Source organism: Salmo salar, chromosome 07 (assembly GCF_965601325.2).
Source record: "Salmo salar chromosome 07, fSalSal1, whole genome shotgun sequence".
Taxonomy (NCBI): Eukaryota; Metazoa; Chordata; class Actinopteri; order Salmoniformes; family Salmonidae; genus Salmo; species Salmo salar.
The window spans coordinates 42,537,344-42,562,373 of NC_138297.1; the positions used below are offsets into that span (position 1 = coordinate 42,537,344).

At 42.2% G+C, this 25,030-nt stretch overlaps 2 protein-coding genes across 23 annotated transcripts in view; both read right to left on the minus strand.

Moving 5' to 3' along the window:
* Positions 1-688: 688 nt before the first annotated feature.
* On the minus strand, positions 689-12,693 carry LOC100194520 (slow troponin T family-like). 9 transcript variants are annotated; one of them, NM_001139606.1, is made up of 18 exons: positions 12,619-12,693; positions 10,299-10,334; positions 10,156-10,163; positions 8,648-8,674; positions 8,320-8,340; positions 7,358-7,390; positions 7,069-7,086; positions 6,095-6,112; positions 5,732-5,749; positions 5,265-5,283; positions 5,088-5,151; positions 4,798-4,914; positions 4,368-4,445; positions 4,143-4,256; positions 3,915-4,027; positions 3,538-3,628; positions 2,750-2,790; positions 689-898 (listed from the first exon to the last, which is right to left on the minus strand). In NM_001139606.1, the coding sequence occupies exons 2-18, from the start codon at positions 10,316-10,318 to the stop codon at positions 859-861; spliced, it is 840 nt and encodes a 279-aa protein (NP_001133078.1). In that variant the 5' UTR covers positions 10,319-10,334; positions 12,619-12,693; the 3' UTR covers positions 689-858. The 9 variants fall into 9 exon arrangements, with proteins under 9 accessions (NP_001133078.1, XP_082833300.1, XP_045577286.2 ...); XM_082977174.1 differs by lacking the exons at positions 10,156-10,163; positions 10,299-10,334; positions 12,619-12,693 and having other exon boundaries at positions 8,648-8,688; XM_045721330.2 differs by lacking the exons at positions 2,750-2,790; positions 10,156-10,163; positions 10,299-10,334; positions 12,619-12,693 and adding an exon at positions 2,420-2,457 and having other exon boundaries at positions 8,648-8,669.
* Positions 12,694-12,972: 279 nt separating this feature from the next.
* LOC106609224 (non-muscle caldesmon) overlaps positions 12,973-25,030 on the minus strand; it is a 55,193-nt gene continuing 43,135 nt past the window's right edge. For 13 of the 14 annotated variants that reach the window (XM_045721954.2, XM_045721947.2, XM_045721955.2 and 10 more), the window contains 5 exons: positions 24,606-24,740; positions 24,344-24,436; positions 21,129-21,197; positions 17,792-17,828; positions 12,973-14,907 (listed from right to left, as the gene is read on the minus strand). In XM_045721954.2, the coding sequence (XP_045577910.2) occupies positions 14,891-14,907; positions 17,792-17,828; positions 21,129-21,197; positions 24,344-24,436; positions 24,606-24,740 (351 nt within the window). In that variant the 3' untranslated portion in view covers positions 12,973-14,890. Of the gene's footprint in view, positions 14,908-17,791; positions 17,829-19,655; positions 19,722-21,128; positions 21,198-24,343; positions 24,437-24,605; positions 24,741-25,030 lie in introns of all 14 variants that reach the window. The other variant, XR_006770636.2, reaches the window with a different exon arrangement.

Sequence of the window (25,030 nt, forward strand, 5' to 3'; positions counted from 1 at the left end):
AACCTCCTTCCCTCAGCCAGGGCATTGAAAATGGGTCGTGGATGGGTATTCCTGCATGACAATGACCCAAAACACACGGCCAAGGCAACAAAGGAGTGGCTCAAGAAGAAGCACATAAAGGTCCTGGAGTGGCGTAGCCAGTCTCCAGACCTTAATCCCATAGAAAATCTGTGGAGGGAGCTGAAGGTTCGAGTTGCCAAACGTCAGCCTCAAAACCTTAATGACTTGGAGAAGATCTGCAAAGAGGAGTGGGACAAAATCCCTCCTGAGATGTGTGCAAACCTGGTAGCCAACTACAAGAAACGTCTGACCTCTGTGATTGCCAACAAGGGTTTTGCCACCAAGTACTAAGTCATGTTTTGCAGAGGGGTCAAATACTTATTTCGCTCATTAAAATGCAAATCATTTTATAACATTTTTGACATGCGTTTTTCTGGATTTTTTTGTTGTTATTCTGTCTCTCACTGTTCAAATAAACCTACCATTAAAATTATAGACTGATAATTTCTTTGTAAGTGGGCAAAGGTACAAAATCAGCAGGGGATCAAATACTTTTTCCCCCCACTGTACGTACAACAGTCGTCCGTGCATTTTCAAATGGGTAGCACCAGTCTTATACATTTCTTCAGCCTCAGACTTTTCATTCAAACTTTTCATCTTTTTCATTAAAATCAAACCAGACACTGAATTAAAAGCAAACGTCTCTTTATTGTTTCTAGCTTAATGCAAACAGTGACCGTGATAACAGTACATTTCCATAGTAATTTGCATGCACGCTGATAACAAGAACAACAACAAAACGATCCTCCGTCATCATCTGGCGTCTCAGTCCTGAAGACTTCATCCTGCCAGGTCTCATTATCTCCTGACCGCCTTGGCCTTGCCTCTGCCTTTGGCACTGTGAAACCACACAGCGTAGACAGACCAGTCAAACACCTCTGTCACTATCTATCTGACCAGTAGGTGGCGCTATTATATTGGTATACTTAGGAACAATACACGTAGTTATAGTAAGAGCTGAAAGAGATAAGCTCCTCTAGGAGCTAAAAGGAATACTAAAAGCGATTATTATACTAATGTAAGGGAATACATATGACCAGCAACATATTTTAAATATCGAGGACGTGTATAAGGTTCTACCAGGAACATCTTCAACAAATCTATCCTAAATATTTTCTATGATGTTTACAGCACCCGAGAGGAAGAGTAGAGTTTTGAAAGAACCAGTTAGAGATAGATAGATTGATGTATGAAAGAGGGGGGAGTGGAGGGATGGAGGAGGGGTTGGGAATGGAAACAGACAGTTCTGTGAGAGTTGGCATGCATCGCAGGATGAAAGGGAACACAGAACTTTCACACACAGGACCGAGGGTTAGTAAAGGACGAGGATGAATGAATGACATGGCGATCGTGTCCTATCTTCAGCGCTCTTACCGTGATGTTCTCTTAGGGCCAAATCCTAACTCTCATTTTCTCTTAGTTTCCCATTGACATCTGTGCATGACTAAGTGAACATTTGACTGAATTGGAAGTTAGAATTTCACCCATAATGCACCATTTAAATGTATAATTTATTATAGGCTCTCAATCTATCATTCCTCAAGCTTGACAGATGAGTTAGAAAGCTATAGCCAGCCAATACCTGTATGTAAAATTCAACTTACCATCAGAAAATAGTGGACAGGAGTCAACCCATTTTTCCAGAGGTCATTTTTTGGAGGCATTACAGTACATACTGTATGAACTGCAATACATACGACTTAACTACGTTTCTTAGCCTACAAATACTATAATCCTCTGTCAGTTTTGATGATGACACAATGTTCTGGGGCCAATAGTAGGCTGTTGATTAGGATCACGATCTTCCCAGACTATTGGGGTCTATTCTAGATGAATGGAGAGGGATGGATGGAATGGAAGGAGCCACTCTAAAGACTGGTCAAATTAGGATGCAGCACTACGATCCTAATGTTTTTCCCCAGGTTGGATCATATGCTCCGAGCTAGTTCTCTTCAAGCAGGATCATGTGACTTTAAAAGGCCTTGGGGTTAAGACAGTGAACAGTGAATGGATGAGAGACAATGGGTGTATCTCAATAGTCAAAAGTAGCTCCTTCTCCTTGTCTCATTTCCTTCATCTGCACGGATGAAAAAAAAGCAGGAAAGGTTGCTTTCCCATACCCTGTGTCTTCAGATCAATACCAATTAGTGAGAGGAGACGAAGAGAGGAAGCCACTTTAGACTTTTGAGACACCATTGAATGTTCCCAACTGCAAATGTCTTGATAGTATTCCAACACTTGGCTTTATTTAATGTTTTCTTTTAATGAGAAACATTAATTATAATTTGTTGGTTGGTTTAGGCCCCCCAGGCTCTTTTAAATAGAGAAGAATCTGACCAGTGTGGCTCTGGGTACTTACCTCTGGTGGTCCTGGACACGGGCCAGAAGCTGATTGATCTGTGAAGGGACACACAGTGGAGGCTGCCTAAGCACTGAGACAACACACTGACTGAAACCTGTAGGGAAACCTGGGATCCTGCCGTTTGGAGCCACGGCCTGGCTGCACCACCACCTGTCTGAGTGTGTGGAGTGTGTGGTTCACCTGTGGTCCACCACCTGACCTGACCCGGTCACCGGGTTGCGCTCCCCTGAGCCCCGAGTGTAAAATAAAAAACGCTCACTCTGACAACAACGACTGACAGCGGACTACACAACAGTGAGGTTGACGCCCCCACAGCCGATTACTCACAACTTCTGCTGCTCATTGATTCGGGTCTGGAGAACATTCATCTGGAAGCAAGTCAGAGTTTTAGACAGCTGCGCCCCTCGTAGGGTGTCCTCTTAGGCAGTAGGATTAACACTACCAGCTTCAGAATAGGGGATGTGGCTTGTTATGCATGTATATGTTTAAACTGCTTTGTATTTCGTGAGTGTAAGTTACTCTCTGTGAAATAGACTGCATTCACAGCATGTAAAGGGACACATATAATGCTTTGGTATAGAGCACAGGCGGCTGGTGGCACCTTAATTGGGGAGGACGGGCACATAGGAATGGCTGGAACGGAATAAATGGAATGGTATCAAACACGTGGTTTCCATGTGTTTGATACCGTTCATTTTACATGAACATTTGAGTCATTTAGCAGACCCTCTTATCCAGAGAGACGTAAACAGTTAGTGCATTCATTTTAAGATGGGTGAGACAACCCGGTCACAGTTGTAGTAAGTACATTTTTCCTCAATTCACTCCCGTCATTTATTATGAGCCGTCCTCCCCTCACCAGCCCCCTGTGGTACGCAGTCATTGGATGACAGAGGAGATGATAAGGAGTTCAGAGGAGATGGTATGGAGGTCAGGACACATGAAGAAGACCCAGACCCATTTGAAGTAAAACATCACAATCTTGTAATCATCACCGTATAATACTGTCATGTTATAGGCACGACCAGTGATCTTGTTTTTACCCTGTGGATCACTACGCGCAGTACAGCCATGGGTTTTGTCACCATAGCTTGGACCGGAGTGAGAACACTTACGTCGTATTTCTGCTTCTTCAGTTTCTCGCTGAGGTCGAACTTCTCCGCCTCCAGCTCCATCATCCACTGCCACAGCTCATTGGCCTTCTCCCTGCAGGACGACAACCAATGGGACGCCAGCGTTCAGTCAGCGCATGGGGTTCTACTTTTGGTCTCTCCTTCACAGGAGACTTTCTAAGCAACTATGTGTATTTATCTGCATTTCATGTTTTCTTCGATGTATAAACCTGTACAAGAGATACTTTCAACAATGAAATAGAGCTTTCGGTGTGTGTCTGAAATGATACCCTATTCCCCACTTTTGACCAGAGCCCGGGTGCCATTTGGGACTCAGTCAAAGGCCTGTGAGTATTTCGGGGTAATTAAATATATCATACTTGAGTTTGTCCTCGTTGAGATGGTCGATGATCAGAGCCTTCCTTCTGTCAGCCAGAATCTTCTTCTTCTTTTCTCTCTCCGTCTGCTTCTTGGCTCCCTTCTTGCCCTCTTGCTGTGGATGGACATCACCGCAGCACAGCGAGAGGGCATGCAAGTGTCAAGATAACCACGAGGGGGCAGCAACTCCGAGGCAAATGTTGTAATCATGAGAGAGAGCTAGCGCTAACCTTCTGTTGGATGCCACCGTACGTGTGAGTCATGGTAGTGAGGGCCTTCTTCTTCTTGGCGTCATCATCGTGCTTCCTACGCTGTTCGTCTTGCTCCCTCCTCTCTTTCTCTTCCTGCGTCGGGGAGTGAGCAACCGAAGGTTAAAGAAGAGGAGAAAACAACTTGGGCCGCAGTTGGCCTTGACATCACAATTCAAACGTTACACAATGCAATGAGAGACTCACGGCTAGACGGGCCTGCCTCTCTTTCTCTTGCTCAGCACGAATCCTCTGCTGCTCTGCCCTCTCGGTACGACGCTTCTCCTGCACGCACGCACGCACGCACGCACGCACGCACGCACGCACGCACACACACACACACACACACACACACACACACACACACACACACACACACACACACACACACACACACACACACACACACACACACACACACACACACAGTTACAGTCCGTGACAGATAAGCATCCAACCTGATTCATCTGTGTACCTGAAGACTACGTTGGCACACTGAGCCTGGGCTTAAGCTATGGGAGCCAACCAGAATGCCAGGTCTGCAACGTCACTCATTACGTGTGCAGTTCACCAACACGCCCATGTAGTGTTCCAGCAGTGTGTGTTTGAGCTCCAGCAGTAGAGGTAGAGGACTTACAATCCTGTTGACGAGACTGATGAGCTCATCTTCATCTTTCTTCCTCTGGACAAAGTGAGACTCAATCAGAGAGGTCAGCTCAGCCATGTCCTTCTCTTGACGCTTCCTGTGCAGGTCCTGTAAAACAAACAAACACACAGACACACAGACACACACACACACACACACACACACACACACACACACACACACACACACACACACACACACACACACACAGAGTGAATATTGCGTTGGGTACTCTTTTTGCTATATTCAGGTAATCTAGCTGGTAGGATTGCATCACTCACGTCAAAATCGACTTTACCATCTCCCTCTGGTAGCTTTGGAGGGGCAACATTTGGCATAAAACTTCTGAAAAACATCAGAGATGATTCCATCAAATACTCTCCACTTAATTACTTTGATTCAGTGACACGGCAAACCACAAGAGAAAGTTGTTGGCCGAAATAGAATCAAACACTTACTTTGGTTTGGCTTTGGAATCTGTAAGTCACAACAGAAAAGGCTTTTATATTTATTTCAAAGTAGAAATAAGAAGTGATCAAATTCAATATATATTTTTTCTAAATCTGATTAGTAAAAATCGAAATGTTTTGAAATGTCTCTTAACCAAATTTAGAAAAATCCTAAGGTTTGAAGTGTTTTTTAAAACATAAATGGCTTTGAAAATATTTCAACAGACGTTTTTCAAAACTTCAAAACCTTTTAACACGAAATCTAACTGTGCCTTCAGTATGGTCTGTTGTTTTATAGCAAAAATAATAAAACAAGAAATAACTCATTTTAGACTGAGACACATGACTCTGAAGAGAGAGTTTCTGAAATTCTATACAAAATACATCCAGAGAACTTCACAACAACACCTTAAACTGGTTACAGAGAACAAGACTAGACCTAGAACTATAGTTACAAAGAACTAGACCACACTCACCTTGAGTCTCTCCACTGGCTGTTGGTGAAAAACATACAGAAAAAGAAGGGATGATTACGCACAAGACTCATTCATACATGTTCAGTACACTATGGTAACACATTGGATTATTACTGCAGGATATTTCAATGATAGGCCTTATCTATTGAAACCTACTGTATGAAAGTGTGTATTACGCAACCAAAACCAATGCATTATCACATAGTGATGGCTCAATGTTCTGACAGGCAGCGGAATGGTATGAAACACAAAGTATTAGATACTAAGGAATACAAAAGAACATTCACAGCAGACCGCCACAGTCTATAGTTATAGGAGTACACTTCATGCATTCTGTACAAGACAACAACGTATAACAGGTACCTTCTTCTGCAGGTGTTTCTATGTGAGGGACATGAGAATGATTTGTTTAGTAGTCGATAGACTGAAATGTGGATCAGTGAAGTGTGAGAATATGACGTTGTAAAGCGCATGCTGTAAAGGTCTATTGATATTGAATCAGTACATATTAGTCAGCAATGGGGGTTAATCAGTATTAGCTGGGTATGCTAAGGTGGCACAAATGGTACCAGTGAAAGGTGTGCTATATAAGCAATAAGGCCCGAGGGGGTGTGGTATATGGCCAATATACCACGGCTAAGGGCTGTTCTTATGCACAACGCAGCGCGGAGTGCCTGGACACAGCCCTTAGCTGTGGTATATTGGCAATATACCACAAACCTCCGAGGTGCCTTATTGCTATTATAAACTGGTTCCCAACGTAATTAGAGCAGTAATAAAAAAAAACATGTTTTGTCATACTCATGGTATACATCTGATATACCACGGCTGTCAGCCAATCAGCATTCAGGGCTCGAACCACCCAGTTTATAATACAGCTTATAACATACATGCATCTGGGATATCAAATGCAGCTCAAACTAAGTGAATTCGAAGCCAAGAAAAGCTTTACTTTCTACTACTGCGGGGGGCAGCTCTGTTATAAAAGCATCATCAGACTGATTAGCAAAGATAGGAAAGCATGAAGCGAATAATACAATATGAGATGATGCACTGTACGTATTTGTAAGATGAAGCCAAAGCTTTACCTTCTACAACAGGTGGGGGCTCTGTTGCAAGGACACATGAATGAATCAATAAAGCAGGAAGCAAATAATTATGAAAATGAATGTGCAGAAATATTTTGTTGCGGCTTTGACAGCACAGGTGGGCCAGATTAGCTGCAAGCTGTTGTCGTGCCTAGTTAATACATTATGTTACTATTGCAGATAGAAGGCTACAGTATAATCCATGCAGGGGAAAACTTTGTAATGTAGAGGTAAAAAAATCAAAATTACCTTCTACTGCAGTGGGCTCTTTTGTAAGGATAAGAGAACGAGGAGTGGATCAGTTGAGTGTAAAAAATATGAGGTAAAGAAAAATGATATATATTATAATTGATATAATAATAAAAATAACTCAGTCAGTGTTGTGAAAATAAGCAGGTACTGTATGTTGCATTAATATAATGCCGATTGCTCATGTGTCTTAGATTGCTTCACTGGCATTAAGGAATGTGTACTATTAGCACAAATGCACATCTATACTAGAAACTAAAGACCATGGTAAAGCAAAAAAGGTCTTTACCTTCTATGTCTGGCTCTGGTTCTGGTTCTGGTTCTATGGTGAAGATACAATGTTAGTATGTGAATAAAGCTTGACGCAAAGAAGACAGAACCGAAACAAACATGTTCCACGACATAACGCCAAACTACTGTTGGTAAAATAATAACACCGGTATACTTTTACTCTCAACACTTAAGTCTAATATTGATACTGTAGCTAGGGTACATCCTAATATGCAGCAATGACATTTCATGTTAAAAGCAAGAGAGCATTACCTGGTTCTACGTCTGGTGTGGGCTCTACGGTAACGGTAGGGAAGGATTAGTAAGTGGATCAATGATTATGATTCACTAATAATAGTCATGTGCAAAAAACAAGAAGCATATCAAGCCATGACACGGTTTACCTACGACTGCAGTTCTGTGGTAAAGTCATATCGTTGATTAGTGAATTTGCAATGAGTGAAGCAAATAACTTAAAAAGGGAAGGTTCAGCAATTTTACACATTTAGACCTACAGTAGATACATCGCTTAACTATCACTGATAGAGATTATTACTTTTTTGGTACTAAGCCAATAATAATAATAATAATAATAATAGCCAAGACAAAATGTACCTTCCACAGGTTCTGAGGCAGATTCTGTTATAGCTAAAAGCATAGGATTGTTTAGTGTCAGCCACTGTTACGCTAAGGCAGAGTCAATAAGGCAGAGAGAAATACAGCCTTTGGCCTGATTATGAAGCAAATATTATTTTACAGCTCCGTGAGGAGAGATATTATGTACGTTATACATTACAGAATATCTGCGGGGCAATTGCTTTCAACTTCATTGACTACAAAAACACTGTGCTCATTCCACATTTCTTTCCTAAATGTTTCTAAATGTAACATATTTGTACAGTATGCAACTTGTATGTGGGGTACATTACATGTACATTAGCATGCAGAATCTGTACATAGGAAGCATTGAAAAAGCATTACCTTCCTCTGCAGGAGCAGCATCTATTGTAAGGACATCAGACATCTGAATAAATCTTAAAGCCATTGTTTTGTTCATAATTAATACAGCCAAAATCATTAATGCAGCATTAACTATAGGAATACTGTATGCCATCTGAAATGAAGGTACCAGTGACTAGAGCCAAAATGTTACAGTGCATTCTATGAAACTAGCATGTATGACATAGGAATATAGAGTATTTCAACACTGAAGCAAACTGAATCTCTAGCTGTACAATATCCATATCTTGATAATACTATTATTTATGGAACTGTATACATGCAGTTCACAGCACATGGGACGCTTTACCTTCCTCTGCTGGGACTTCAACCTCGACTGATGAGTGGACAGAAGATGAATTAGTGGTTCAATACAAGGCAATGAGTTGGTAGAAGCCCTAACCACTGAACTAGGGTCAGATATTGTTTAAAGATAATAATGATTATGGTTTAGAATTGGTGTATGGTGATCTGATCCTAGAGCTGTAGTCAGGGCCACTTCTACGATAAGATCAAGGCAAACTGTTTATTTACACCATCAAACTGGTATGAAACAAACGTTCATACATAATGATCAGATTGGATCAAATTGTTTGAATCTGATTCAGTATCAGTATGATTTCTATACAATACATACAAACATTTCATGCAACCTTTGTCAGAACATTGAAAACCATTCTAGAGTGAACAACACATTGTGTTTATGGAATGGAGAGTGCATGGTGTAACATCTGTTTAGCTATTGGATGGAATATGGAGTAGGACACATGAAAAGGGTATAAGTCTCATACACATTGGATATCCATGTAAGCATATACCACAAAGACAGAAGGGTAGGAAACCAGTATACAAATGATATGCACATTCCAAATGTTTATATTGACAGACAAATGTAGACATAGCATTTGAAATTTCTCATAAAAAATATCTAATTTAATGTATATTTTGATCAGATACACGAAGCATGCTTTTTTTTTTTTTAATTCATGAATAATTGTAGTTTAAACAGTAAAGAATGGCCTATAACAGGCTTTGTCAATGACACAAGAAGGACTTGCTACAGTATATCTATCATGCACTCAATCAAACAACGTCTAAGTAACGCACAAAGCCATACAAAGCTTTTACCTTCCTCTGTGGGGGTTTCTGCGACTGCGCAGACATAGGTTAAGTCAGCTCAGCAATATATTTGAAATATAGCTAATATAGTCAATCTTAGCAATATATGTGCAACTGAGTGTACAAAACATTAGGAATACCATCCTAATATTGAGTTGCACCTCCTTTTGCTCTCAGAACAGCCTCAATTCGTCAGGGCATGGACTCTACAAGGTGTCGAAAGCGTTCCACAGGGATGCTGGCCCATGTCGACTCCAATGCTTCCCACAGTTGTGTTAAGTTGGCTGGTTGTCCTTTGGGTGGTGGACCATTTTTTATACACACGGGAAACTGCTGAGCGTGGAAAAACCCAGCAGTATTGCAGTTCTTGACACACACAAACCGGTGCGCCTGGCACTTAAAGGCACTTAAATCTTTTGTCTTGCCCATTCACCCTCTGAATGGCACACACACAATATGTCTCAATTGTCCCACGGCAAAAAAATCCTTCTTTAACCTGTCTCCTCCTCTTCATATACACTGATTGAAGAGGATTTAACAGGTGACATCAATAAGGGATGATAGCTTTCACCTGGATTCACCTGGTCAGTCTATGACATGGAAAGAGCTCCTAATGTTTTGTACACTCAGCTTAAAGTGGCTTGAAGCATATTTCGTTTAGCCAAAAAGTAATAATCAATTCTCAAAGTCTTACTGTACCTTCCTCCCTGAAAAGAAAACAAACAAAAAAACATGAGACATGTTGTTGGAAGACATTGTTTTGAATAACATTTTCAGTACTAAATACACTGTAGTGTAGGCTATAGTTTCTGAGACGACAAAGATAAATATGCCATACTTACTCATTTTCTTCATCTGCCATGTTTAGATTGGATTACCTGGACATGAGAGACAAGAGTACTGATGTTTTCTGTTTCACACAAATAACCACGAGGAGAAGGAATACAGTGGTGAAATGACATGGATTGATTGCAAAAATACTAGACAAAGATTGAAACCTTTGAATCTTTCCTGCCCACACAAAGCTGTGTCTAAAATGGCACCCTACTCCTGATATAGTGCACTACTTTTAACCAGGGCTCTAGTGCACTAGATAAGGAATAGGGACCATTTTAAACGCACTCAGGCCTACTGACGTTTTCATCTGCGGCACATAGAGATACACAGTACAGTAATATCTGATGTGTTTGAGTTGAGTGTCTGTATGTGGTTCTTTCACCACTGGGACTGGCTGCCCTGAGGCCCTCAGCTCTAAACAGCTCCAAGACTAATCCTCAGCCATTTCCTCTTGGCATGGAGGGCTTCTCCTCTCTGCTCTATATGCAGGATAACCTGATGTCTGGATAACACACTAACCATTACACTGGGACTGGGACAGCAACAGACACTTTGAGGGCCACATTTAAGCATTTTTGCACCAGGCACTAAAAGGCACTGTTACTTCCCAATACTTTATTCATAGATTTCCAGTTTAAGACAAACAGATAACAGTAAATTAAACTTTTTTTATTTTATTTTTTACAACCCTGCCATCCCAATCGTAAATCAGTGTACTATAAATGTGTTTACACTCTTCTAGAAATAGCAGGTGAACACTTTGCACAGGTGCTAAGGAATAGCACATATCTCCCAAATATGTACTGGCATTAATTAAACTCCAACGTATTATTTCAAGCTGATGGCCTTGTCATACCAGATATGGTGCATTAAAGGGACAACCTGAAGGTTATCATTACCTTTACAGACAGGAACAGATTCATGAGGTTACACGGTTCTATATTTAACTAACAAATGTAAGAATGCTATCGTGTGGATGAATCATTTGAGATGACAACTTTCCGTTGAAAGATAAATCCTCAGATCATAAAACTAGAGTCACACCGTTGATATACAGAGGGGCTATTTTTAACAATAATAAAGCACAGTTCACCAGCAGGTGTTAGGTGCTATTCCAGACAATGAAGTTGGCTGAGCTTATTGAGCGCCTACATGCTTGCACACACACACACACACACACACACACACGCACACACACACACACACACACACACACACACACACACACACACACACACACACACACACAGTAAATCAATGAATAACATGCCAGTCAAGGCCAGCTATTTTGGACAACGGGTTGGCCAACCCTCTAGAGCTGTACATACAGCACCCATCAACTCCACAGCTTTTAGCAACATGCGTTACATTCCCAAAATGATCCCATTATGAAACTATCTATCAGAGGAGATGGGAGTCAATCTTAACATTGACCATATTTGCCATGAAGGTAAAACTGAAGCAAACCTAGAGGGCTGGATTAGAAAACCATTACTCCTCACCTCACCCATCCCTCCTTCCCTCCTTCCCTATCCTTCCCTGTGCCCATCCTCTGACCTTACATGCCAGTTCATGACAAGTGAAGTGTATTTGGGACACACTCCTATACATAACATACATTTGGACGGAAGTAACTAGCCTAGAGTGTATTTCTTCAACACCGACTTCAACTCAGTTGAGGACATAGTGTCCCAGTCCGACCTCCAAATGGCTACAACAGAGAACTCGAGCTAAGAGAGATGTGAACTAGAATATACACCATCTGTTTAAAGAGCTGTGTCTCAAAACATATTAACTGAAATCCACCAAGAATTTGCAGGCAATGAGTCTTGTTTCCCTGTGGAATTAAATGTGTTTTGCTTTAATGTGCGCGGTCAGCGTTGGGCCCTGGCTTGAGCGCTGGAATAAAATGGTTTGACAGTGGCAGGAATGTTGCGGGTGCCGCTTTCAGCATTAACCGGCATTAAGTCAAAGCCCAAAGCATGCTAACACCCAGGTCCCCCTACAGAAGACGAGCTTAGTGCCCACTGACTGTCTGTCTCTGTCCAGTCTGGGCCATGAGAAGCAAATCAAACAAACGCAAAGAAACAGAATCCATACACTTTTCTCTCTGGCATTGCCTGAAATGTATTAGTTCAGCATTTGTGAATGCAAAAAAAAATATGATATGGTCCTTCTTGCCCAGAAAACATTTATTCCACATCCCCAGATTGACATGGGTTACAAAACAGGAGTCGAACCCCAGACCAGGCATTCACTCACGCACGCATCCCAGTAAAGTGTCATTGTTACAGTCAAGTCAGGGGTCACAGTCAATAGCCTTACCTCCAAACCCCACGGGAAAGAGAAATGGACCGGTCTTATTCTTTCAGATCCAGAAACAGACAACTTCAATGAGACTCTAATGCTCACATAATGCAGCCCTGCCACCCATGTGACCACCTCTTATATCTGATTGGTTAGGGCAGTGAAGTCTATTGTTAGAGATAAAGGAAGCCTGATATATATCTCAACCATTAAAGCAGGTCGGGCTATATTCATGTCATACTCACACAGACTGTTAACATTCATTTGGTTCCGAGTTCCAAGATAGGTAGAGGTAAAGCTGTCTAAGCAGCCAATGATATAATGAGTTCCGTGTTAGAAAGAAAAAAAGGGAAAATAAACTGGACAAATTGGAACAATTTATATCTCTTTATTGCTGTTGTTGAGGCAACGGTACAAATATTTCATAACATTCATTCTGTAGGAAACTACTCACTACTAAAACAAGGTTGTATCTGAAACCGACAGATAGAGTTCCTTGCATAGTTAACTCTACACAATAAATGAGGATGTTTGAAATAAAAATACAATTTAAAAACGGACAAAAAAAAGCAAATGACCAAAATATGAAATAACAGCAATGTAAAATAATGTTAGATATTTTGGTCAGACTCCATTGCTTGTAGTTCTAAGGAGTCATGGAATGTGATTGTCAAGGTTTACACAGAACAATCTTACAATGCCCCTGCTAACCTTTATTTAATACCCATATTATCAAAGCATGTCATGCTAAATGAATGAATGAAATGTGAAACATAGAACATCAATAATGAAACGGTAAAAAAAGAAGAAAGAAACAGCTGAAGTCATACTGTGTTGGCAACGTGTAAGGTACAGTTTATTCGGTGCACGCAATAACAAGGCCGTGAGGCCGTTGTATGTAAAGGATTTGTGCTGTAAACACGATCTTACATACCACTATGGAACTTTTAGGAAAACTCAAACCCAGAACAAGCGTCAAGCGCAATTGTTGGCTGGAGTCAAAATCTGTCTTCTTTTGACTGACTCAATCCTCTATCATTGTCAATATCGAAATGTGCACTTTCCCTTTTTTTCAGAGTCCTATAGTCAGTACATCAGATTTGGGTTTAAACGGCAAGGCGACATACGGCTTAAACCAATGCCGTCTCAAGGTACAGGCACAGTATATAAATGTGTATCTGGCCTGCCATATTCAGACAAACTCACTGACAAAGCTGAGGTCCTTTACCTCCTAAATAGAAGCCATTGGAACATGTATGTGAATAAGCCCGGCGGTGTGGAACGACGTGGGTCAGAGAATTCTCTAAGGTGAGGATGTAACTCTAAGTACACCTGCAACATTATGGATTGTTTGAAAGTGTAACAAAGTGAATTAGAGATTCAAACAGCAGGTACAAAAGCTACAAAGACAGCCAATGACAAAACACGTAAAAAACATAAATAAATTGAAACTAGGATAATAAACGTTATAATAGCCGTCTTAATATACAACTTTCCTTTCGTTGCTTGCACTGCCTTTCATTGCCTCTTGTCGGTTGGTAGTCACTCAATTTTAGAGTACAAAAGCGAAACAAATCTTGAGTATAAAGCTGTAATAGAAGATACAGTATGATATTCATAACGACATGTACTTATGTGCTAACATATATTAACTCAGACCATTGTTGCACTATTGGTAAGACAAAAAAAGTGAAATAAGCCAAATCTACGGAGTCCGTATAATCTCTCTCCTGAACTGGTGAACATGAATAAAATAGCTGTGTGTGAAGCTTTGCTTTAAATATAAATAAAAAAGAAGTGAGATGGACGACATGGACAGAACATTGATGGTAGATGTCTGTCTTTGGAACACGGATATGATTGTGGAACTGGAAACCTCATATAAAAACATTTCTCTACTATATCAAAACTACACATGTACTGAAGAGCGCATGGGAAATATATCTAATTTCAATTAAGTTTTTTTCTTCTGTAAGTTTTTGCTTATAACATATAAAACAAATGACCATATCATAAAACATCCAAATTTCACAGCATATTCTTTTGTTTGTTTGTTGTGAAAGTAAGTCGTAGTAAATCGTTGTGCAAAGGCACTACACTGTCATGTTTTACGAGATGGTGGCTGTTCGTTTCAGTACAGTGCTTATTAAATAGAATCTCCTGTTTCTCTCCATTCCTTGGGTTCCCTCAGGGTGGTGGTCATATGTTTTTTTGGGTATAATACACATAGAAAAGGAAGAGTCTTGGATTGTCTTGGTCCCCACCAGCCATCAGAAGAAGCTCTTTGTAATCATTCGTGTCCCATACCTGCTGAGGGACAGAAACATCTCGATAAGAGTTACAGTCAGAATCTAAGCATTGAATACTCTAACCTCAAACCTACAGTACCAGTCAAAAGTTTGGACACACCTACTCATTCCAGGATTTTTCTTTATTATTATTTTTTACTATTTTCTACATTGTAGAATAATAAAGACATCAAAACTATGAAATAACACATATGGAATCATGTAGTAAGCAAAAAAGTGTTAAACAAATCAAAATATATTTTATATTTGAGATTCTTCAAAAGTAGCCACCCTTTGCCTTGACAGCTTTGCACCCTCTTGGCATTCTCTCAACCAGGTTCAGGAGGTAGTTACCTGGAATGCATTTCAATTAAAAGTTCATTTGTGGAATTTCTTTCCTTCTTAATTCATGCATTTGAGCCAATCAGTTGTGTTGTGACAAGGTAGGGGTGGTATACAGAAGACAGCCCTATTTGGTAAAAGACCAAGTCCATATTATGGTAAGAACAGCTCAAATAAGCAAAGAGAAATGACAGTCCATTACTTTAAGACATGAAGGTCAGTCAATATGGAAAAGTTGCTTCAAGTGCAGTTGCAAAAACCATTAAGCGCTATGATGAAACTAGCTCTCATGAGGACAGAGTTACCTCTGCTGCAGAGGATAAGTTCATTAGAGTTAACTGCACCTCAGATTGCAGCCCAAATAAATGCTTCACAGAGTTCAAGTAACAGACAAATCTCAAAATCAACTGTTCTGAGGAGACTGCGTGAATCAGGCCTTCATGGTCGAATTGTTGGAAAGAAACCACTACTAAAGGACACCAATAATAAGAAGAGACTTGCTTGAGCCAAGAAACACGAGCAAGGGACATAAGACCGGTGGAAATCTGTCCTTTGGTCTGACGTATCCAAATTTCAGATTTTTGGTTCCAACCTCCGTATCTTTGTGAGACGCAGAGTAGGTGAACGGATGATCTCCGCATGTGTGGTTCCCACCGTTAAGCATGGAGGAGGAGGTGTGATGGTGTGGGGGTGCTTTGCTGGTGACACTGTCAGGGATGTATTTAGAATTCAAGGCACACTTAACCAGCATGGCTACCACATCATTCTGCAGCGATACGCCATCCCATCTGGTTTGCTCTTAGTGGGACTATCATTTGTTTTTCAACAGGACAATGACCCGACACACCTCCATGCTGTGTAAGGGCTATTTGACCAAGAAGGAGAGTGATGGAGTGCTGCATCAGATGACCTGTCCTCCACAATCACCCGACCCCAACCCAATTGAGATGGTTTGGGATGAGTTGGACTGCAGAGTGAAGAAAAAGCAGCCAACAAGTACTCAGCATATATGGGAACTCCTTCAAGACTGTTGGAAAAGCATTCCAGGTGAAGCTGGTTGAGAGAATACCAAGAGTGTGCAAAGCTGGCTACTTTGAAGAATCTCAAATATAAAATACTTTTTGGGTTATTACGGATTCCATATGTGCTATTTCATAGTTTCGATGTCTTCACTATTATTCTTCAATGTAGAAAAAAGTAAAAATAAAGAAAACAACTTGAATGAGTAGGTGTGTTCAAACTTTTAACTGGTACTATATGTCTGATGGGTTAAACCCACACATCCATCCATCCACCCACCCACACATACATATCTATTAGCAAGAGATTTAGGATGTCTCGCCTAAGGACAAAACCATTATGCCTTTACCCACAGTCAGTCAAATTTAGCCAGCTAAAGAGACCTTTGTGTTGGTTGCAATCTTGATCTGGTGTTAAGTCTTTGCAGTATGACTAGATCCTTCAGTAAGAACAGTTAAGCAGGCCTTTCTGCATGAGACTGGGGTTGTTGCATGCTGCTCAATGTGGTGTCAGATGCCTGTGAGGTCCCTGCCTGCCTACCTGTCTCTACTGACATTTATATAAACTGACGCCTGTCATGTTGTCATTTGCCCTTCTCTCAGCGACAACAAAGAGGAGGGGGGGTGAATACAGGGTGTGTGTGTGTCGAGAAACGTTGGATGTGTGTAGCTATTTCAAGTGTCTCTCTCTCTACTTTAACACATTTAGGATTAAAGTAGAGAAACAGATTGTCTTGGATCGAGATTTTCAGAATGCACTAACTATGGAGCCACACCTTGCCTGAACTGTGAAGTGAGCTTGTTATATTGAGTTTGCCTCTCCTCTGCTAGCCCCTGACAAAATGAGGTGTATGGCGTGATAATCTTCCACCACACGAGCTAGTAATGTGTCAACCCAACAGCTGTTCATTTGTTCACAGCCTGGAAGGTCCGACCCCAACAATAGAATCCAGGTCGGAGTAAGGAGCGGAGGGGCGAGGGGGGTTGATGCAGGGGAGTTGAGGATGGGGGGGGGGGGGGGTTTGGAAAAATGACACATTACACAGACACGTCCGGCATCCCTGAAGGTCAAACAGTTCTCTCTACCGGGACAAAAGAGTTGTGGCGCGCGGGCCACTTTGGAAATAGAACACAATGCGAAAGTGGCATCTGAAAACGCCATCGCCAGAGAGCCAAACAGCAAATAGAGATGATTTACAGCCGACACCAGGTCCCAGGGGCGATGGTGTTGCAGGGTGGGAGGGAAGGAGTTATGTGAGCTGGGGAAGGAAGGGAAGGAGTTATGGGTGCTGCTGGGCCACAGGGTCGTCGGTAAATTACAACAGGCTCCTTTCCCTGTCCTTTTTCAGATGGAGCAGAACCCTTTAACCTCACTGACTCTGGGTGTGTATCGTCAGCAGAGCACAGACCTATGAATAACGTAGATACAAAGACACGCGTAGGCCCAAACAAGATGGGCACAGATACACACACAGTCAGTCCCCTTTTGACCTCAGCCTAAGGCTTCAAACTATGTTGGTAATGGTAACAGAATGGACTCACCGTTGGAGACAGATTTATTCTCCCCTCTGCCAGTCACCTGAGAGAAGATAGGTGGAGAAATAAGTCAAAAGAGAAAGTCATCTGAGGTAGCAGTCACTTCAACAGTCCATTTAGTCAATGCTGCCATTTCCTTTCAATCTCAGGCCGTGGTTCGACCAAATGTACCTCTTCTACATTAATAAGGAAGGGTTGACGTTCATTTGAGTATGATTTCCATTATTTTTAGGGCCTTCGGTTGAGAGGTTTGAGACAGAGTGCAAATGCCACAATAATGAGCCAAGAAGCTTATTCCAGCCAAACGGGGGATTTGGGGAAACAACATGAACAGGGTTCACATCCTGCCCAACACATCCAAACCCTGCATCCACATCCCTAAACACACAGCCACACTAAGCCTATCCAGTAAAGCCCGGTCGTGGTGGTTCGTGGACGACGTCTCCCATAGTTCCCTGTGGTAACACTGTCCTGACTATGTCCCAAATGGCATCCTATTCCCTATGTAGGGCAATACTTTTGACCAGAGCCTCAAAAGGAGTGCACTATATAGGGAATAGGTTGCCGCTAATATCCCGCCCGCTCCCATGAACCCATCCCAAGCCCATCAGGCTCCTATGTCCCCTATCCCCTCATACAGCTCCCTTGACATCACCACAATTTGTGGTTAGTTAATAACACAGCTCATAACCGCTAGCCCCCTACCTTCCCCTGCGCCACGCCTGGTTTACGTCAGCACTAACCAGCAGTCTAGTGCCCCTCCAGCTCTATGTGGCTCGCCACAGCATTGGACTGCACTGCTGGCAGGCTGCTGTACTCTGTCTGTGTGTTCCGCTATAGGGAGACAGCAGAGCAAGGCATGCCAGGGCCTATTTCACAAGCCTCTCTGCTCCAGGGGCCAAATTTAGAGCCATTCCATAAATAAATATCATTATTGTGTCTTTTATCAGTGAAATATCATCCTAGTAAATAACGGAGGACACTTGGTGGGGTTGTGGCCAACACTGTGGTCGTTGGAGCGCCATGGGGTCCTGTATTGTGAGGGTCACAGTAGAGGTTGGAAATAGCTGTCCTTTCAACTGCCTGTTCAGGGTGTGGTTAAAAGGAACCACACATACAGTCGCAAGGATTGGTTCTGCTAGCAAGGCCAAGTGTATGTATTATGTGTAAAATTAAGTGTACCTCTACAACAACATGAACTGAAACATACAGTAGAGTAGAAAGGACTATATAGGAAGCGTGGGTGCTGCTGTGTCAAGAGGGGCATAGAAATGAGAGGATGGAAAACAATATAGGACAGCCATTTTGTGAAAGGCACTTGAGGCACTAATTACCCATAGTATAGTATATTTAAGCAATAAGGCACGAGGGGGTGTGGTATATGGACAATACACCATGGCTAAGGGCTGTTCTTAAGCACGACGCAACGCGGAGTGCCTGGATACAGTCCTTGCCGTGGTATATTGGCCATATACCACAATCCCCCGAGTTGCCTTATTGCTATTCTAAACTGGTTACCAACATAATTAGAGCAGTAAAAATAAATGTTTTGTCATACCCGTGGTATATGGTCTGATATACCACGGCTGTCATCCAATCAGCATTCAGGGCTCGAACCACCAAGTTTATATATTTCAATAGCACAATACATGGCCCTTAACATTGACTTCTATTTACAGTGCAGCTTTCCTGGTTCCAGATCTTCTTGTGCTGCCTTTCCAACTCCTATGGTCATTGCTACAAACAGATCTGGGACCAGGCCAGAGCGAATTATTACCAATAAAAGAGAAGACCTGATGTCATAGCAGACCGAGGTCATTCCAGTGATAATATTAGTGCAGTGAAGTTGACATCTTTAAAACATCATTACCTCTCCAGGGTTTCCAGACTAGTTAACGGTGAAGTCAACTAGCTAAGAGAGCTCTTCTTCAGAGCTCTTCAAACAAAAACAAGACAAAGCAACAAGCCGTTGTTATCCCCCTAGCTGGAAAATGTACATCATATGATATTATTAACTAACAGATGAATACTACAGGGCCTCAAAACATTCCCCAGGTATAATTTTAAGTGTACTGTTGTTGTGTGACATGTGAATGTACTGTAGAGTTTACTGTAAATGTGTCCTAATTGAAACCCTACTCCCTATGTAGCGCACTACTTTAGACCAAGGCCCATAAGGCTGTAGTAAAAAAAATAAAAAAAAAATAAGTGCTCTGTGTAGGGAGTAGGGTACCACTTGGGACACAGCTGTGTGAGAAAGGATGATGGTACAAATTCCAGTAATTTTTTGGGATTTTTGCTAAGTTTTGACATATCTGTAACTATACTGAATAAAAATATAAACGCAACGTGCAACAATTTCACAGAGTTACACTTCATATGAGGAAATCAGCGAATTGAAATAAATTCATTAGGCTCTAATCTATGGATTTCACATGACTTGGAATACAGATATGCATCTGTTGGTCACAGATACCTCAGGATCTCGTCACGGTATTTCTGTGCATTCAAATTCCCATTCATAAAATACAGTAGTGTTCGTCGTCCGTAGCTTATTCCTGCCCATACCATAACCCCCCCGCCACCATGGGCACTCTGTTCACAACGTTGACATCAGCAAACTGCTGACCCACACGATGCCATACACGTGGTCTGCGGTTGTGATGCCGGTTGGAAGTACTGCCAAATTCTCTAAAATTACGTTGGTGGCGGCTTATGGTAGAGAAATGAACATTAAATTATCGAGTAACAGCTCTGTTAGGCATTCCTGCAGCAGCATGCCAAATGCACCCTCTCTCAAAACTTGAGACATCTGTGGCATTGTGTTGTGTTACAAAACTGCACATTTTAGAGTGGCCTTTTATTGTCCCCAACACAAGGGGCACCTGTGTAATGATAATGCTGTTTAACCAGATTCTTGATATGCCACATCTGTCAGGTGGATGGATTATCTTGGCAACGGAAAAATGCTCGCTAGCTGGGATGCAAACAAATTTGTGCACAACATTTGAGAGAAATACGCTTTTTGTTGCTATGGAAGATTTCTGGGATCTTTTATTTCAGCTCGTGAAACATGGGACCAACACTTTACATGTTGCGTTTATATTTTTGTTCAGTGTACATTCATGGCATTAGCCATGGTCTAAACTCAGGTATGTGTGTTTATGTATATGTGTGTAAACACTTAGAAAAAAATTCCAGGTTCTTCCTGGAATCAAAAAGGGTTCTTCAAAGGGTTATCCTATGGGGACAGCTGGAGAACCCTTTTAGGTTCTAGATAGTACCTTTTTTCTAAGAGTGCATGTGTGTGTGTACTATGAAGAGTTCAGGTGGTTCAGGTTACCTTGGCTGGGGAGGAGCCCTTGTTTTCCCACAGACTTCTCTTGTTGGTCACATCTCCTGGCTTTAGGTCCTGCAGAGAGAGAAAGGAGGGATGGAAAAAGGGAGAGAGGGGGGGCCCTTGCATCAGTGTCTGTAGTCCTCGTCAACTCACATTCAAGACACACAATTCCAACAATGGCTGCAGTATTTTAGTTGAGGAAACAGAAGTACGTCAACAATTGGGTTGTAATACCTGAGGTGCTGAGAAAAGGGATGGGAGAAGAGGCAGAAAGAGAAGTTCAGCAGGAAGAAGAAAGGATGACAAAGAGAAGGACTACCTCAGAGAGATGCTGAGCTAGGAGAGGAAAGGAGAAACAGTCACTTCAGATTGAAGAATGGAAGAAGCTTCTAAAGGAAAGAAGACAGAAGAAAGTCAGTAAAGAATATTTCAGAAATGCAATTCTGTTATGCTCCTTTGAACCACAAGAGGGAGACACAGAGATGTTTAGTCACTTCAAGACATAATTTGTCAGCAGGCAGAGAGGCAGACCAGACCAAACATTCCCAAAGAGCAAGTCATTCACCCACATCAGAATCTATATCGGAGAGAGCGATCATGACTCATCAATCAAGTCTTTTATGTCAATTATTTAAGTGAAAGTCACTTTCAATGTCCGTGGAAAACTCACAGGGGTTGTTAGCTGGTTAAAAAGGTACACATCAAAGGTTGGCAGTAGGTATCATGTTACCGACCGTATAACCAGCCACACCAAGCCACTCACAATGCTCTGACCTTCTGCACGACTTCTTCTCAACACCACGTCACCATGGCAACGGCCCTCTAGCAGCCGCATGGTGTATCACTACGCCACCATGATCTATGACTCCGACTGAGGTTATGGCAGTGGCTACTGTATGTAAGTTTGCATTCTAGTGCTGCCCTCACACTTTGCACCTATTTGAAAACAGGTCTGGGTGCAGCATGAACGTCTTAAAATAAACACTGTCTGAAGTTTAAATATGGTCCAGGAGTGGACTACAGAGATTAAAGGACTGGGGTGCGTCCAAAATGGCACCCCTATTCCATGCACTACTTTTGAACAGAGCCCTATGGAGAACTCTATAAGTGCTTTTCCATTGAGACTTAACCCAAACCAGTGGGCCGCCAGTGTTTATAATTTTTTTAACTTAACCTTTATTTAACTAGGCAAGTCAGTTAAGAACACATTTTTATTTTACAATGACGGCCTACACCAGCCAAACCCTCCCCTAATGCGGACGGCGCTGGGCCAATTGTGCGCTTCCCTACGGGACTCCCGATCACGGCCAGTTGTGATACAGCATGGGATCAAACCAGGGTCTGTAGTGATGCCTCTAGCACTGAGATGCAGTTCCTTAGACCGCTGCGCCACTCGGGAGCCCCAGAGTTTAAGTTTTATGGTAATGTCAGCTCTTGCATTATTGTGTTTCCATCAGTGTGACATGACATTTCAGTCATTTAGCAGACACTCTTATCCAGAGCAACTTACAGGAACAATTAGGGTTAAGTGCCTTGCTCAAGGCAACATCAACAGATTTTTTCCACCAAGTCAGCTCAGGGATTCAAACCAGCAACATTTTGGTTACTGGTCCAACGCTGTCAACCACTAGGCTACCTGCCGCCTAAATACTTGTGACTAAAGACTTGTGACTAAAGACTAAAGACTTGTGGCGAGCAGAATCAACGACCTCTGCATCATTCAAGACTTGTGAGAAGGTGTTAAAGTTCACAGTTAACAATTGTTATATAAATGCCAGCTGAAAAGTACCCAGGGCTTTGGCTCCAAATTAGAGCATGTCCAACATAGCCATGGCTCAGTGAGACGCGGGTGCCGGCCCGCGTAGATGGAAACAGAAAAGTCTGAGCCTTTTGGGTAAAATACTGGGATAAAAGCGGCATATGGGCCCTGGTCAAAAGTAGTGCACTACATAGGAAATAGGGTGCCATTTGAGATGAAGCACTGGTATGTTGGAATGCATCCATGCAGCCCAGCATGCGAAGCAGTCTGTCTGACTAAAGCCCTAAGTCCTTCTGATAACCTGCATGTGATCCATGGTAGGAACCATGCCACATTTCATATTAAACTAATACATACTCCGATAATATGTGATATGTACTTTTTACAACACAAATAAATGACTGCGGTTATGTACTATGTGTTTTTCCTTCATGACTTCATGGTAATAACTCAACAGCTCATCCACTTTGCCATTTTTCTTTTAATATGATTTATATTTCAAAATTCATTAGGTGACGCTAGACTATTTTATCTTACTACCGCTCCGTTATTTTACAGGCAATTATTAATACAAATGTACAAAACATACATGGTAGCTAACAACGCTTCTCAAAACTATTAGAAAATACTGTATACACTGAGTGTACGAAATATTAAGGGCATCTTCCTAACATTGAGTTGTAACACCCCGCCTTTTGCCCTCAGAACAGCCTCAATTCACCGGGGCATGGACTCTACAAGGTGTCGAAAGCGTTCCACGTGGATGCTGGCCCATGTTGACTCCAACGCTTCCCACAGTTGTGTCAAGTTGGCTGGATGTCCTTTGAGTGGTGGACCATTCTTGAGACACACAGGAAACTGTTGAGGGTGAAAAACCCAGCATCGTTGCAGTTCTTGACACATTCAAACCAGTGCGCCTGGCACCTACCGACTACCATACCCCGTTCAAAGGCACTTAAATCTTTTGTCTTTCCCATTCACCTTCTGAATGGCACACACACACACACACAATCCACGTCTCAATTGTCTCAAGGCTTAAAATCCTTCTTTAACTTGTCTCCTCCCTTTATCTACACTGATTGAAGTAGATTTAACAAGTGACATCAATAAGGGATCGCATCTTTCACCTGGATTCACCTGGTTAGTCTATGTCATGGAAAGAGCAGGCGTCCTTAATGTTTTTTACACTCAGGCTAGTTCACGGAAAGCCCTATCCATCATCATTAAATGAGCTTAAGTCTCTGGTCTGATGAATGCTTGCTTACACTACAGCTCAAGTGCAGGAGCAACACTGAGTTGTGGCCGCACATATAGTATGTTTCATAATGAGTGTCTGTTCGCTGTCTCCCTTGAAAAAGACGTTGTTCATCTCAATAAAGGATAAATATAGGATTAGATAAAGAGGTGCAAAGAGGACAAACACACTGTACAGTAAGTGGTTGTCGTGGAGACGACCTACCGCGGGCCTTCCTCCCGGCGTTTTGCTCTCGGGGGTTTTATTCAGCCAGTCGTTGATGCGGCCCGCCACACCTATCTTCATCCCAGCTGCTTCCTGTGTGGAGAGGGGGAACAGAAAAAAAAGACATGGGCAAAGTTCAACTCCAGCAGAACGCCCTGGGCTGGTCGTCATCGAGGATGAACAGGAAGTGGCAGTGAAACGAACCCCCCCCCCCCCTCAAACTGCTGGAGTTCCAGATTCCCAGTTATTTCCCGGTCCCCACCTTGTACGTGCCCCCGCCGCCCCCGGGCGAGTTGAACACGCTGCCTTTCTCCCACATGCTCTTAATGTTGCGTATCCCATCTGTCACCATGGGCAGGTCCACGGCACCGGAGCGTGGGGACCGCATATCCTTGTTCTGTATAGGGAGAAGGGAATGGGAGACTATGTTAGTGTTGGATTCAGAGTGGGGAATGATCGGTGTTGGCAAAGGAGAGAAGAGAAATTTCTTATTTTGTGTTTTTATATCTGGAACTCTTTTTGTGACTTGTTTAAAATGGGTGTGAGGAAGGAGCCATACAAATCAAATCAAATTGTATTTGTCACATGCGCCGAATACAACAGGTGTAGGTAGACCTTACAGTGAAATGCTTACTTACAAGCCCATAACCAACAATGCCATTTTAAGAAAAAACAAGTGTTAAGTAA